Source organism: Lates calcarifer, linkage group LG18 (assembly GCF_001640805.2).
Source record: "Lates calcarifer isolate ASB-BC8 linkage group LG18, TLL_Latcal_v3, whole genome shotgun sequence".
Lineage (NCBI taxonomy): Eukaryota > Metazoa > Chordata > Actinopteri > Centropomidae > Lates > Lates calcarifer.
In genome coordinates, this window is record NC_066850.1 from 12,258,244 (window position 1) to 12,275,076 (window position 16,833).

A 16,833-nucleotide genomic window follows, 5' to 3' on the forward strand; every position below is an offset into this window, starting at 1 on the left:
GCCCAAATTTAGTTCCTGAAACTAACTCAGCGTGGGCAGAGAGGAGTGAAAACTGAAGCAGAAGCTGTGGCTTTATGTTTCATTAAGTTCCTGTTGTCCAGGCCCGTGCCTCTCTGTGAAGTTCATACAGGGTTTCAGTGATATACTTTGGATTGGATGCATGGTTTTCTGTAGATGAGAGGAGCATGTAAGAACATTTTGGTACTTTTTTCATCGCTGTTTCCAGCAGCTGAAAAAGGGTAATGGGGTTAGCACTATCACCTGGTTATTCCACTGCTGCTGGGCAAGTTTTCCATACCGCCACACTTTTATCAAGTTTTCCAGCGACATTATACAGCACAGAGTGGACCTTGGGATTTAGAGTTGGTTGGTGTGGGATATATTTGCTCTTTATTCTGATGTTCTTGACAGAATACCAGCAGACCACAAACGGTATAAGTTTGTTTTCTTTCACTGGGCTGGCAACTCTGGCAAAGATTAGGGAAGGTGAGAGCAACACACTGAGTAAATGATATTATTGAACCATGAAATATTAGGCTTATAGGATACAGAGAGCTGTGATTCCCTGTAGCTTTGGTCAAATTGAGTTCATGAATCACTGCAGCTGCATCTTAAATATTCAGCCTGTTGTACCGATTCAAACTTGTGAATTGTTTCACACAATAAATAGTTTTTCCAGAAGATGATATAACTGCAAAATACAAGGATGTATAAAGAGCAGAAGCTGCTGACTAAAGACAAACATATGAAGAACAAAGAACTTTTTGAATAAATACTGTAAGGATATTTTAAGCAAGATAATTGCACCAGGAAAATTTAATACCAACCTTCTTTTGCCTTCTCCTTCACAGACACATGAGCACACAAAAATTCTGTTGTCTTATCACAAGCGTTTCATAGCCTCTCTGTATTTAGTTTCCATGGTGAGCCCAGTGGAGCTGTTGTTTTCGGCGGCAGCCCTCCCGCTTGGCTCAGAAAGTTTAGTCCATCAATACTTAATGCATGGACTTCAGACAGACAGGATCTGGTACAATGAAGAAGGCTTAGCTGGGTTTGAATGTGTAGCTTCTGTGCCTTTTAATGTTTTTTTTTTTTTTCTTGTGCAGACATGGTGTGAATTCACCCAGATTTCATGTGCTCCACATTGCTCCATCTCTTTGCTCCAGTCGAATTTGATCATTGTCATATCAAGTGTTAATGACTAACAGAAACCATTTGCAACTTCCCAATGCCACCATAAGCAGTCATCTTCCAGTAAACCAGTGACCAAGGAGAAACCACACACACACACAGACACACACACACATCAGCCAGTGACAAACACCTCACCGCCTGTCAACCCCTGATATATGACACACACCCTATCGACCAATGTCAAGTGGGATACACCTGATCGACAGTGTGATGTATGAATGCATGTGTATTGTGTGTGAGTGAGAGAGAGATAGAGAAAGACAGGGAGGGCGAGCATAGAGCATTGTGGGTAATATTCGTAGACTCCCACGCTGGTGCCGCAGCCCCCGGAACTGTGCGGTCGTAGATCTTCGGCTGTCTGCCCATGCGTACATCAAACCCCCTGCTTCTCCCGCTCCAGCCTCCCAGTCCTCTGCTGCTTCACCAGCTGTTTATTTTACTCTCGCCTTGTAAACAACGCTACACACACACACACACACACACACACACACACATACATCTGTAGAAGCTACTGAATGTCCCACCTTTCTGATAAACATCATGGCTGTTCACTGGGAGGTTGGGTCATGCAGGCCTGGGAGAGGTTATGCTCTGAGGGAGGACTGCCTCATAATGTGGAGTCACAATCAGAGTTAGACTGATTTATTGGTTTGCTGATGTATTAGTCTTTGGTTGAGGCTATATTTGGAGTGTTTTGTTTGTTTCTAGAACATTCACTCTTTTATGTATTTGCCATTCAAAACTGGTGAGATTTTTTGCTAATTTTTGACCCCGTTACCCCCATTAATTTATTATTTATAAGGCTGCAATTAATGATTATTTTCATTATTGATTGATTTGCCAATTATTCTCTGATTAACAGATTAGAAGTTTAGTCTATAAAACATGAAAAAAAAGTGAAAAAATGCCATTTACAAGTCTGCTGTGATGTCTGTAATGTACCTGTTTTGTCTGACTGACAATCCAATACACATTAACTCATATATATGACGAAGAAAATAAGAAAATTCTCACATTTTAGAACCTGAAACCAGGGAATGTTTGGCAGCTTATCCAAATAGCTAATGATTATTTTCATTATCTATTCAGCTGTCGATTATTTTCTCAGTTAACTGATTCACTGTTTGGTCAGTGAACTCTCTGAAAACAGCTTTCTGGAGCCCATGTTGACATATTTAAATGAATCGTTTGTTCAACCAACAGTCCAAAGCCCACAGATAATCAATTTAAAATCATAAAGGACTAAGACAACAGAAAACATTCACATTTTAGAAGGTGGAGCTAAAACATTTTGGACATTTTTGCCTGGAAAATTACGTGTTACGTGATTAGTTGAGTTTTGAGATTGTTGCAGATTCATTTTCTGTCACTCACCTTATCAGTTTATCCACCAATGTTTCAGCTGTACTTTATTTACATAATATTGTAATTCTGTTTCTCTATAATGCACTGTAGTTCTGCTACTGCTGTGTGTTATTGGATATTCAAATTAAACTGACCTGACTTGACCTTGTTTGACACACTTAATCATACATCATCATTTTTTGCCTTTATTAGATGGTCGACAGTAGAGAGATGACAGGAAACGATGGGTGAAAGGTAATGGGGGATGACATGCAACAGAGGCTGCTAAACTGCTAAACTGGAGCTGGGGCTGGTTCGCTGCCTTAAACTACTGGGTCACCAGGGCGCCCCATGTCCAATCAGTTTTACTTCACAAATTTGTGCAACAGTGCTTCACATCCTGTACCACAGACAGCACCCTCTGTCCTCACACCCTCGATTTAGAGAAGGAAGAACTCCCAAGAATGGGCCAACAGTGGAGGGATCTGTCCCAGAGAGTGGACAGACATGTAATAGATGTTGAATATACAGGACATACAGAGGTGACACCAGTAAAATTACAGTGTGTAGAAGCAGAATGACAATATTAAGTAAATAAAATCTATGAGCTATGAACAAGAGCTCGAACAATTCCATCATGGCTGAGGGAGTCTAAAAGGATTCCTCGTTAACCACAGGAGATTACCACTTATGAGGCATATTACTTTTGTTTACAAATGCTGGTTTGCATTTCATGGAGCAGCACAAACCCAAACCAACCACATACAAAAATGCAACAAATTAAACTTAACCACTGTGGTTCAAAGCAGACACACAATAACACACGATAGTCAGCCAAACTGTCAGTGAAAGTAGGAAATATTTTCTAGTCAATACAGCTCATATATACAGATTTTATTGCTCTAAGGCCCTTTACCTGGAATAAATGTTAAGGAATTCAAAAGACAAATTTTGATTTGATTATACAGATTTCTTTTGAATACATTTGTTTACCATCAGTCAGGTTTGTGCACAGTTTGTGGTCTAAATTACACCTTGACAAGAATAGTATTAAATTATACCTGAATACTTATTAAAAAGAATTCTAACTAATGGGCACAAATGAGCAGGTATTTTTAGGCCTTGTAGATCATTTTTGGTATAAAGTACATGAGTAAAGTAGGACAGGTGCAGCTGGAAAGTTTCACAGCACAACATGCGGCCAGCCATGAAGGACACTGGAACTCTGGCTGACGTCTGATTGGTCAAAAAGTTGCACACTTCAAACAGGAAGTGACACAGGGAGGGCAAACAGGAAGCGCGAGGCAGAGTGGTAATGTTGTTCCAGAGTGTTTTCTTTCCCGTCCGTTCCCATTCCCTCACTTGCTGCGGCACGACGCCAGGCCGAGAGAGAGGAAGGAGAGAGGAAAGGGAGTGAGAGAGGGAGGGTATTCTGGGTAATCCCCCCCACCCCCAGGGTGGCTCCATCCAGAGACATTAAATTGTTCTGAACTGGTCTCAACCTTTTAAAATGCTGACTCAAAACTCTGTGCTTGATTGTCTCAGAGGACTGTCAGACTATTATGGTGTGAAGAAGGACTTAGAATTGAGATACTTTTGCTGCCAGTTGTTTACAGATAGTTGATACTCAAGAGTATTTTAAAATAGTACATGACACAGCTCTCTGCTATTGGACTACATTTGCCAGGTGGACACAAACATGTCTCCAATGGGATAATGCTGCTGCATGTCTGTTGGAAGTGTAAGTAGACAGCTGTTTGCTCAACTTGTTTGGAGCCTCCTGAAGTCATATGATTCATTCTCTGGGGACCATGAATGTCTGTAAGAATTGCTGCTTGCTTGGTATTAGTATTAGTATCAGTATTGGCTTCACATCCGGTTCATCCCCATATGCAAATTTACTGATACAAATGTAAGTAGGAGCTAAATTGAGAGCGGACATGCATTCTGTGAGAGGTGGTGAGTTGTTCATGTTCATATTGTTCCGGTGCATGGTACCTCATTGGCATTCAGCAGCAGGACTCTGAGTGCCACGGTGCACTGAAGCGCAGCAGGCAGCATTAATCAATGTGCCGAGCAATCAGCACCCCAGCCTAATTCAATCACCCCTCCAACAGAATGCTGCCATTAGGACAACAGAGGAGTGTGTGTTCACACCACTGTTAGGTCTGTGTGATGTCTGTGTGTGTGTGTGTGTGTGTGTGCACACACGTGTGCATACCAGTCCCTCTGGCAGCCACCGCCGACCCGTAACAAACCCCTTTAGAGAGGCAGAGTGGGAAGAGGAAGCAGATAGAAAGCATTATGGAGTGGAGTGCTGTGTAAAATTGGGGTTTGCTACTTTCTCGCAGTGCACAAGAAAGACAGAAGTCCAGTCATGGAATGATGACAGTGTTGTTGTCATTTTCTATGGAGGGAAAATAATAACTATGGAGTGGAAATAAAAAAAACCCAAACTTTTCATGCTTTCTTCCCTGTCAGGCAGCAAAGATGTTTCATTCATGGTGTGATAACTGAAGTTAGTTTTGAGAAATTCTTACAATAAGGCCATCAAAACTTCTGTGTTTTCTCTTGGAGTCTTTTCTCTGACACCCTTTGTATCTCCCAGCCTTCATGTTTCACATCTTCTTCCATCTGTCAAACCTCTGGCTTGTGTTTCATTGCATTTTACATTGCAAATTCACCTAATTATTTCTAAACCAATCTGCCAGTCAACGGTGAACCTAGACTGTGCAATGCTAGGCTAACAGACCAAAAAAAAAAAACAAAACATCCACAGTCATGAATATTCTTAACTTTATTTATGAATTACTGCAAATACAGATTGCAAATGGAGATTCTTCTCACAAAAAACATTTTATTCTGGTATTTTTGTGAAAAAAAAAGTATTTAAGAACATGTCAAATTTCTCTACTGTTGTGTTTGTCAAGTGTCAGGAGACATGACTGTTGTGTCTTTTTCAGTCGATGAAACGTCAGGACTATGTGATTGTCAACTTGTTTCAGAGAGACTAAATTTGACACAAATGTCTAATAGGATAAAATTAAGTGATAACAATTTATATCCAGAAAGGTGAAAGTCAAGCTCACTGTGAGAGCATTACTCTCTGCAAAAACACTATTCTGGCCATTATTCAACACCATAACTCAGGAACAGAAGGTGAGATTGTGACCATATTTCCTGCAACTTGACTGGTTGGCAGAGACAAACAACCACAAGGTTGTAATTCTAGTTTTATATTGCAGTGATAAAGTGTATTGACATATAGTATATTATCTGAAGTTCTCAATTAAGAAAACATTTATGAGGCAAAGTTATTAGACAGTAATGTTTGGTCTTGACTAATCAAGCAAAATAAATAGCTGACAAATCAAGTAGCTTCATCACATTGATACAAAAATCCAGCATTGGCATAAATCACACCTTCTTCCTTTCTTCTTACATCTAAAAATACTAAATGAGAGCTACCTCAGTATAAACCATATAATAACATGTCAAATTTATATTACTCTGTATTGCCCAGCCACAAGGCTTTATTTCAGCTCTTTCATTTTTGGCAGAATATTAAATGAACAGAACTACAAAAATCTCTGTATCGACTTACACCAACTTGTTTCAAATCATCCCTGCTCTGCACAGTTGTCACTGTGTTTGTTGAAACCCGTGTGCAGGGTTTCCTCTCTCCAACATCCGAGATTGAAGACCCGATCGCAGCATCGACAGTGGTCTCGGTTGCCAGTTTGAGTAAAGAAGGCTGCCACTTGGGCGAGCTCTCCTCTGGCCTTTAGATTAAAGACTCCATGTCTCAGCAGCTCGAGCAGACTTACAGTAACTGTCCATTCTCAATCAAGTGAGCGTTAAGTCGAACCCGTCAAGGGGCCTATTGATCTGGTGTCTGTGAGAGGGCCCCTGTATGACTGGACCTATAGGTGCTGTCAAGAGGAGACTGAGAACTCCATCAATATCTTCTTGCCCCCCTCCAGCTCAGCTACAGTGATAGCAGGTCAATCCATATCTCTGCAGGTGCCCCCACCTATTTCCTCTTACCTCACAGATTCTTTGTCTCTCACCTCACTTCTTTGATGATCCCTCCTTAAATTCAGAATGTAAAGCTACTGAAAAAAATCATATTGATCCTTATGATATGTCAGCAAACGTACCATGGCACCTGAGCAGGACCTCACAACCTAATATTAAACTATATTCCACATTCATGTCATGTGAATTCAGACTCCTGCAGCATCGGTCAAGCTACTGGGAACAGGACATGTCTTTTTGTTGGTTATACTGTACCTCAAAAATAGGTTTCCTGTTGGAGCAATCATCAGAGCTCTTGTTGCTGGTGCATGGGTTTGACTTGACAATGACAAAAGCCTGACACACCAAGAAACATGACGTGGACTGATGGCCAAAACTGCAAGAGTTATAATTTCGCTCAGGATTGCTTTGATTGAGTTTTCACTTTTTTGGTAAAACACTGGATACTTTAAATATTTTAAGCCTCCCAAAAAACAAAACCAGACATTTGTGTTTCTTAATTCATAATTATGAGGCTCATCAGTGTCATGGAAATGACTGTAGTCAATGAAAGGTGGTCACAATTATGTTTGTAAAAGGCCACACTTTCACCTCATGTAGCGGGGGTCACAGCCTAGCAACAGTGGGTCTGAGGCATAGCAACAGCAGCAGCAGACTCAGTCCAGCGATGCAGTAATTGGACCTTCTGTCTCAGTGCCAGAGGATCGACATGCTTACAAATACAGACACACTTCTTCATCACAAGGACATGTGTGTGTACTGTAATGCACATCACTTTGTGTGTTTTGCAAAGCATGTGTTTGATGGAAAGTGTGTGAGAGAGTAAAAGCCTGTATTTATTAGAACAGGGTGTGTTTTATAGCAACTCCATCAGTTATTAGGTATTTCTACGTGATGCACCTCTCTGCATGCTGCACTGTCCTTGGCTGGGTGCAGTGTATGAATGGACATGCGTGTGTGTGTGCGATCCCATTGTGTGTGTGTTTGTGTGTGTGTGTATATGTGTGTATGTGTATATGTGCATATCTGCATGTACAACATCACAGCGATGGCACCAATGAGATGACATGTTCATGTACCTCGAAGGTGTGTGAGGTCTCGCTGCTCAAGGTCAGCGTTGGGACAGTCCATCTTCTGACCCACTCAAATACATATATAGGAGAACATTATTTACTGCTGGGGCTGCTGGGAAAAATTTGAAACTAGCCTTTAGCCTTTACTCCTGAATATCATTCTAGATGAGATGAGATCACAGGACACTAAATGTCTCTAAATGTGTGGGGTGAAAAAGCTTCTGAATTAGCTTTAAAATCTCAGAAAGTCTCCATTGCTCTTATATTCATAGTTAGCATGTGTCAATTAGAGTAACATTTCCCATCACAGTCCTATGAAATACTGATCAGTTCTACATTAAATACGTGTGTTGGAAAACAAAGCACCATCAGGTCAGGATTCAGTGACACCAGCTGAATTTAAATTGAAGTTAAAGGTCAACATCGTCATGATACATTTGAAAAACTGAAAGTGCTCCGACCCTGGTGGAGATAAATTACAGCATGAAGGATACATCACCAATTGGAGATATAAATGGGCTGATTATAGCCAGATGATGCAGTTAGAGAGAGGAGCAGCGAGGACATACAGTATGTGGACTGATTAGACATGGAATAATGGACAGAGGTGGAGAGTAGAGGAGACAAGAAATGGGAGAGCTAACGGGAGAGGAGGAGAGTCAGCAAACGTTATGATGTGCGTACTATACAAGACATATTGGATCAAATCCAATCTAATCTAATGAAAGGATGGGAGTGTCATGTGCATAATTGAGCCCTAAAATTTTTGATTTCTGTAAACAAGTACATAGAAATCTGCCAGTAAAGGAAGAATATTTCATCCTGGGTCCTATATAAATAAAGTTATCTCAAAAGTTTCAAAAGAAAATAAAGAGGCTGTAACGAGATGGTGGCGAGATACACCACCCAAAATTCTTGAGTTGTAAACAGGTTGATATTGTTTCACTACACCTACAAATTTTTAACTTTATTTAAGAAAGAGTTTTAGACTTTGGGGGTTTCCAGTGCGCTCCTACACTGTGGGTATTGTGGACAAAGCGAGCATGCAGGAAGGCTACTCTTGATAAAACTTTCACAATGGGTGAATGTCGCCATTGTGCAGCATGTGTGGTTTTCCTTTACTTGCCTCTTTGTTCTTAATGCCCTTAAAAACAACTTCTGCAGAGGAGATGGAAGGGGAAGCCATCACCTCGCATATATCACAGTCCAACAAGCTAATGATCAACAAAGAGTCGCGAACAAGCAGCACAGCCCTATCAGTTACAAGTGTGTAATTATTCAGCCTTGCATGTGCCCTGCAACCTTACGTGGGCCCAAATGATGTTATGCGTTTGGAAAAGACAGTGGGACCCAGGATGGATCTCTGACGAACCCCACAGGAGATATCTGCAATAGAGGATGAGAAATTGCTCAAAACTGACCAAAAAAGATCTGTAAAACTGTCAGTATGCTTCTTCAGAACAGCTTGTCAGATGGTTGAACAGCTGCAGAAACACCCTCCTTCAACTTTCCAAAACCAACAGTTGGACATTCACACTCCCCTTCACACTACAATTTGCCAGCTGTCTGAGGTGAGCGAGGAGACAGGGTGTGAACTTCTCTCTCTCTTTTTCTGGCACTTTTCATGTGGACAAATGACTGCAACACTATGAATATCCTCCAGGAGCAACAACAATTATCTCATCTCCCTCCTGCTTTGAGTGTGGCCGTTTGAACCAACTATAAAACACTTGAGACACTTTCTGTCATTGTAAAGCAGTACAGAGCTGTACCATTAAAATCAGCTACACAGAAAAAGAGGAACAGTGTGATCTACTGTCTCAAAAGCTGTAGAAATGTTCAGCTTTCAGTTCCAAGAGTTAATCATTTCAGATTCATTACAGAGTATGTCCCTTAATAAGATGGCAGTCCTGGCAGTGTGAATAGCTTTTGGAATATCCTCAAAGTCAAAGTGACATTACAGCCTGAATTTCATTTGGAGGGACACAGAGAGACGGAGCGAAGACATTGACAAAGACAGTTTGAAAATGTGAGAGGGCGTAACCTCCGGATGACAGTGTTACTGATGCTGCTGGGTGCAAATCACTGCTGGGATACATGCACAATCACACGCACACATTTCCTGCTTTACGTTTGCTCCTTTACATTCTGCTCATGTTCTCAGCTTTACAGTAAATGTACACAAGAAAAATGGGGGGTGGGTGACCGAGACAAAAGTGACACACTTAGAAAGGAAGAGAAAGAGGAGGGTGGTGTGTGGGAAAGAGGAGAAAGAGAGAGAGAGAGAGAGAGGAGAGGGAGAGAAAGGGAGGGAAGGAGATGCTGTGGGTGAGTGAGTGGAAGCGCTCATTAATTTGAATTTAAAGGATGTGAAGAGAGGACAGCGAGCAAGGCAGGCAGTGCTTTTGCAGGACTGAGGGAGGAGAGGGTAATTGGAAAGAAAGAGATGGATGAGAGAGGGAAAAAAGGAGTGTCGGCAAGGGAGATGAGAGAGTTGGACAGTTGAGAGGCATCGTCACTGGTCAACTGTGCATCTACTGATCCAGGTGGTTTGTCTGTCTGCTGGAGCAACAGAAGAAGAAACAGTCAGAAAAGGAAGAAGAAAAGAGCGAGGACTGCTCTGTTCTGCTTCTCCGCTGTGGATCGCCAAATGAAGAGTGTGTGAGAGCACTCCAGCTGAGCGGCACAACACACACATCACACGCGAGATGATCACATTCAGTTTGCTGAGAGTCGGCGCTGCCAGCAAACATCCTTCGCTACTTTCAGCAGCTGCCATTAGTTGAGTTCAGATTTATAGGCTGTTTGATGTGGACCAGAGGCAGGATTCGAAGCAGGTGAAGCATTTATCAGGTAGTGAGTGTGTGTGTGTTTGCTGCTGCTGTGCATCTGTGCTCGGAGACCAGCTGTTTTTTAGAGAAACATCAGCAAAGACCATCTAAGGACATTTGACTGCTGGAGAGTTTTTATGCATGCATTGAAATCTGGAGAAAGAACATCAAACAGATAAAGGAGGATAAAAACATTTTAAAGACAAAGCTGTTCTCTGAACTCCTGGAGAAGGAGCCAGCTCTCATACACCACCACACTCGGGATGCTCAAACCAAGATCCTCAGGAACCAGGAGTCATGATGATGTGGATTAGGGGATGAGTCCTTAGGAGGAGCCAGGAAGGGATGTGGTTGTGGAGGGTGAGAGGGCAAGAATGGGCTGCCCCTGCCCTGTGGCACCTCCGGCTGCCTCCACCACCGCCTCCGTGTGAGGATGCAAGTCCTACAGATAGTCAAGGAGCTGGTGTCGCCTTCCAGACGCAGGGCAGCAGCCAGATTCGGAGGTGTGTGCATGTACTTGACTAAAAGCATCACAAGAAATACTTGACACTAGCCAGTTAATGTTGTGCTACATTGTGTTGTCCATTGTATTGTGTAGTTTTGTCCATGGATGTGATTGAATGTGACAAAATCAAACAAAATGTTAGGAGAGAAGCTCAAAATGAGCCACGTGAATGTTTGCAGTAGGGTTAGACCAATATAAGGGGCATGAAAAGCTTTTATTATAAGTGGCTGTTGGCCAGTGATGTAGTCCTCTGATAGGATGAAGGTCTGCTCTTGCACTGTTCATGAGTGTGGATGAAAGCTGCCTCACCTTGCTGCCAGGAGCTGTTAATCTGCCTGAAACAACTTCATTAGTATACTGTAGTATTGGCATCCCATAATTGTCTAAATGCTGCATCCAAAGCTTTATTAGACTGATGTGTAGAATCAGGAAAGTTACATTTTGTTCTTAGAGGTTTCAGATCACTTGAAACACAATTGTGTGTGTGAAGTTGTGTCCAGCTGTGCCCATGTAAATCAAAATGGCCATATTCAAGAGCAGGATGAAAAACCCAACATCACAGACATGATTAAGATACAACAAATGCGGACAGAGCAGTGAGAGGGCAAAGAGTTTTTAGAAGCAGCAGTGTCTACTATGAATATTTTATCAGCTACTGATTCACAGTTCAACAATTCTTCCAGCTAGAACATCTATGTTACTAAATCTAAGGGCACGAGTGACTCTCTAACACGTTAATTTCCTTAAGTCATCTTGTGTGCTATCACTATGCATTGAATTTTTTTCCGTGTCATTTCACGCATCATCATTTTTCTACTTACTAACTCCTAACCCTCTCCATACCATGCAAAAAGATTAATATGCATAGATATGACATGCAAAATGTCCTGAAAGTGGTGTGCTGTTCATACATAATCCCATGAAGGGTGGAGGAACCAGGAGGCTGAGGGCTGTTTGTGTATTTCGATATCTTCCAACTCTGCTTTTATGCTCTGAATTTTCCTAAAAATACATGTGTATGCCAAATTATGGGTAACTGCAAGGTTCCCATTTCATGCTAAGTTATAGTTAGTCACTTATGGCAAATGTTGGAAGCAACATTTCCTCAAAGATTTGGCTTTTTTGCTATGGAAATATTAAGAATTTTGTCCTGAATGTCACTATGGATGGGGTTAAACTTCCTGCTGTGCCAGTACAGTACTTCTCTGAATGGAAGGGACATTCCCCTGGAGCCACCACTGTAATAGCTCTGTTGCTGTGGGACGTGAGTGTATATGAGTGTGTGTGTGTGCGCGTGTGTCCTGTAGCTGCATTTCTCTGGTGTGCAATGAATAATGAAGCACGGTGCCCGTGGTAATGGGACACTCTTTGACCCCGATCTCTCGTCCTGTGTTCTGATTGGATCAGCCTGTATGCGATAGCCGCGATCTGTATCCACTGTTGCAAAACACGCACTGTTTTAATCGTCATAGCCACAAGTTTATCAAAGCTTTCTGGCCCTGCGGGAGGAAGGAAGCCACAGCTTGTTGACTTCTCACTTCAGTGTTTTTCAAATGAAAAAAAGATGATTTGCATAAATTTAACGAGGGGCTGATGGGCAGGTAAATTGGTGCTTCTTGCAGGTTTCTCATAAAATGTGTAATAATTAGGATGTTGATGATAATTTATGATAAGATTTCTTAAGTACCTTCATTTTTAGTCACATTGCCAGAACTGTGTGTTCCTAAATTTACCTAGAATGTACCTGACTCGTGTGTTTTGGGTGAAATTGCTTCTTCATATTCTCCATTTCACCTGGATTGGCTTTTCTGAGCATGTATAAAACTTTAGAGTGATATTTTTCATCAGCCTTTCAGTCTCTTTCAGACTTTTTATAAAAATTTTAGTTTTAGCTCTGTTTGTGCTAGAAAACAGTGGCCTCTTCTGGATTTGTGCCATGGAGCATATGCCTTGGTTTCATAAAGCAATCCATTACATCTGCTGCTGGGTCTCAGCCCTGTGAGGTGGAAACATTTATGGAATAGAAGCTGCTGTACAAGGCCAAATGTACCTGCTCTAAAAGCAAAGAAAGAATCACTTTTAAAGGTTTTTATTCAGGTGGAAAATGCTTTTTTGTCTCCTGCCAGCTGGCTTTGATAACAGCTTTGATTTATCAACTAACCCCACTAGTGCACTCGTGGAGGACCAATTAAACCGCGCAAGCACATACTGCAGCTCAGGCTCCATTGGGAAGTCAATATTTTGAGTGGAAATTGCTTTTGTCCTGATGGAGGCAAACGTTAACATTCAGGAATACAGCCGTTTTTATTTTTGGGCAGCGAACAAGGTCGAACGAATCTTTAAATTTCACCAGGGGCCAGTGATCAAAGCAGTTTAATATTTCGGCTAAATAAGAACTTAACCTCTTGAACTGATTCACAGACTTCTCACTGATCATCTTAATGGAGTCAGTTCAGAGATGTCACCCACACTGTGGCCTGATAAACTGCATTTTTAATGGGAATTGTGAAGATTGAGTTACTAGTGCTGTGACAGAGCTGGCATAAATTCATTTTTCTGTGCTAATGCTTCTATTGAATCCATTTAAGTAACAGTCACACATCCGATCACCTTCCTTTAATTGTTCAGACTACTTTATCTGATTGGTCATTCTACTGGCTGGAAATGCTATCATCAAATCCCTGTTAGCAGACACGCAGCCATATGCTAGTTCTGACTTTTTTCATTACTGATGCATTATAATAGTAGAATAAGAACATTTTCTCACAAATCTGCCTAAAATGTCTTGTTGTTCACCATGAAAAGTTTTCAAACACTCTGATTAAACATTACAAGGATTTTTCTGTTTTACACAGAAAAATACAGAATTATGAAAGTTGGCTTTAGAATTGCACACAGTTTAGTCTGAGGAGTCTCTATTCAAAATTTGGAGTTTGGTTGCTTTCTGTTTTCTTACCTTTACATCATCCTGTTCTCCTATGAATTATTCTCATATGCAAGTATGCAAGTTTTACATCTGCATAATCTGATTTGGGGTAAACTGCAGCACTGATCACATTATATATATCAGTGTGTCAGACAAATGTTCATTGTGAATGCCTGGTAACGACCACGCACAACTGTTCCAGTCATCATCGTTGCCAGGTAGCCAGCAGAGATGCTGCACATTTTTGCATTTCTGTTTTTGTGCAAATTTTTGTGCAACATGTTAATTAGAGTGTGTTTAGAGGTGCTGGTAGGATTTTTGAACCTTGGACAGAGTCAGGTAGGCAAGCTGTTGTCCCCCTGCTTCCAGTCTTCAAGTGCATCAAGTGCCAAAATGTCAACAAGGAAAAGTGAAAAAGTAAGTGGTAGCACTTCGGAGAGCTGAGAAACAGGTTGGCCAACATGGCAGTGGTCCTGTTTGTTTACAGTAACGACTCTAATAGCACTAAATAGATGTTTAATGATTTATTGATTTTTTTTTTTTAAAGCTACAAGTGCAGCCTTTGCCATGACCAACCTGCAGTTGTCCTCCAGCCCTAAAGTGCAGCTACTCATGGTGCTGTCAGACACCGCTATGAGTGTGTAGGCTTGATGACAAGTGTGTGAAAGTTACTGTGAGGCAGGTGAGTGTGTGTAATCAGCTCTAAAGACACAAACAGAGAGTGTTGCAGAGATTTTCAGCCACTTTATCGACTGTTCGGGAACGATTCGCACTTTCCATTTTGGCTGTTGCCTTTATCTCCGTCCATCAGCCCTGCAGAGGAATTCACCTTGGGCTCCTCTCTTGGCTTGGATCAATGCAGGCAGATTTAGAGATGGCCTCCAACAGATACACGACACACACATACGCGCACACATAAATTCACACACTCGCAGTCACTGCAGTGCTGTGCCTACATGAAGGTGCTGTGCCAAGGTGTGATGACTGGGTGTAAGGTGCTAGCAGATGTTGACAGTGCGAGTCCCACGATGAGGGTGGAGACTGAGTTAGTGATGCTGGTATTTTAGTCAGGTCAGTCTATGAGGAATCAGCAGGTTATGTGTTGTGTAATTCAAATTATTAGAGTCATTATCAACACATCCCACAGAAAGACTGGGGCTGTCCTGAATACCAGTCTTTTTAAAAACATGTCTACATTTGCGATGTGTGAGAGAGAATGGGTGAGTGAAAAGCAAATTGTAATGTAAAAAAAAAATCCTTTTATCCACCCTATATTGGATAAATGTATTATTGGTTTACTTGAAGGTATCTGTAGCATCTGTTTGGTCTCCTTTATGGCTTGTCAGCAGAAAGTTGCTGCTTCACTTCCATGAATTAACTAGGAAGATGTGTGAGTGAACACAACAACTGCCATACAGGTGCTTTTGAGCCGTGAAGTGAACACAAGTGGCTACCAGAGAAAAACCTGAGGGGGGGGGGTTTCCATATGAAGGTGAAGCAGCAAATTGTCAGAAAACATTTATCATATTTTTGTTAGTTAAAGAAAAACCTGTCAGCGTACTAACCTGCGGCTCAGTAGCCTGCAGGAGCCCCAAGGACTCGACCGACCTCATTTAAAGGCGTTTGTCCAGTTCACACTCAAGTAGAATTGCCCTGGTCATTATAGCTTGACAAACCTTATTAGAGCACTCATTAATAATCACCACTGCAGCCTTTGTATATATCTGTGAGAGAAGAAGCAGTAGCAGAAGAAGTAGCAGAGAAATAACAGTGAAATAATCCAACCTTAAACTGCTGAGATGCTGATCCATGTAAGATGTGATCCAGGATTGAGTGTGAGGATCAAACAGATGCTGCTTTAAGGAAAAGTTATAAGTAATGTATAAAAACAAGGATAGATAAAAGAAAGTGCACCAAATGATAACAAATATTTGGTGTACGAACAAATATTTTATCAGTGTTTTACTTGGGGGTCAACTTACTTGGGGAGTTTTCTACCTACAAATAAACTAAAGTTTTACCTACAAATAAACTTTAGTTTATTTGTAGGTAGAAAACTCTGCAAAAAATAGAACATAGAACCATACTGTCAATCTTTACATTGATGTTGGGTAATCTACAATTCGTAAATGTTAATATTAGACATAAATTTGCACTGAAGGGTCATTTGATACAATCATAACTGGAAAATAATGCATGCTAAATCCTTCATCTACAGGTGCACTCACTGCTGCTAAATAACAAAACAACACAGAGTTATGCCTCTTTCTTCAATAAACAGTCTTTGGCTGAACATTCATAAACTGGCCTATTACACAACAGCCAGCACCTGTGACCTTACCTAATTCTAAGTGCTGCTTAAGGCCGTGATATGTAGCTGAAAGCTCAGGAGAAATAAAATTGTAGTAAGTGGACATTATGCTGAGGTTTTTGTCAAAGTACTGCAATATTTCCAAGGTGGATAATGACCCTTCAAGCTCCACAGTCAACTGTTAATGTTAACTTATGTTTATTGACAATAGCTGATAAAATCTCTAACAGCAGTAATTCAGGCCTTGATTTTATGGGTGTTTATTCAGCGCAAGGAGGTCGCACTGATGGGACATGTTAAGTTTTAAGACACTCATTGCCGCAGTGGCAAGGCTCTGGATCAAACCCTGAAGTTAATCTTTGTGTTTGGTAGCTTTCCACTCCACATACATTCATGTCTTCAGTTATTCCAAATCCCCAGAGGATCTGCAGGTAATACTGGCCCTGTACAAACAGAGCTTTTCTCTGCAGCAGAATTCATCTGTAGTGTCAGTAGCGAGGGGAGGAGGAGCAGAGCAGTTTGGATTTATAACAACTCTAAAGCGAGACTCTGCTGCTGCCAGACTGCAGCCTTCTCCTGGTCAGCAGCACCATTGGCAGCTAAGTATCTTC

General features: G+C 41.4%; 1 protein-coding gene across 4 annotated transcripts in view; it reads left to right on the forward strand.

Moving 5' to 3' along the window:
- The window catches only part of usp6nl (USP6 N-terminal like), a 78,893-nt gene that overhangs the window by 21,304 nt on the left and 40,756 nt on the right, over positions 1-16,833 (forward strand). Inside the window, exon 1 of one of the 4 annotated variants that reach the window (XM_018694900.2) lies at positions 4,084-4,279. The exons of 2 other annotated variants lie outside the window; for them this stretch is intronic. In XM_018694900.2, coding sequence (XP_018550416.1) covers positions 4,189-4,279 — 91 coding nt within the window. In that variant the 5' untranslated portion in view covers positions 4,084-4,188. Of the gene's footprint in view, positions 1-4,083; positions 4,280-9,856; positions 10,984-16,833 lie in introns of those variants that run through there. One more of the 4 variants, XM_018694901.2, reaches the window with a different exon arrangement.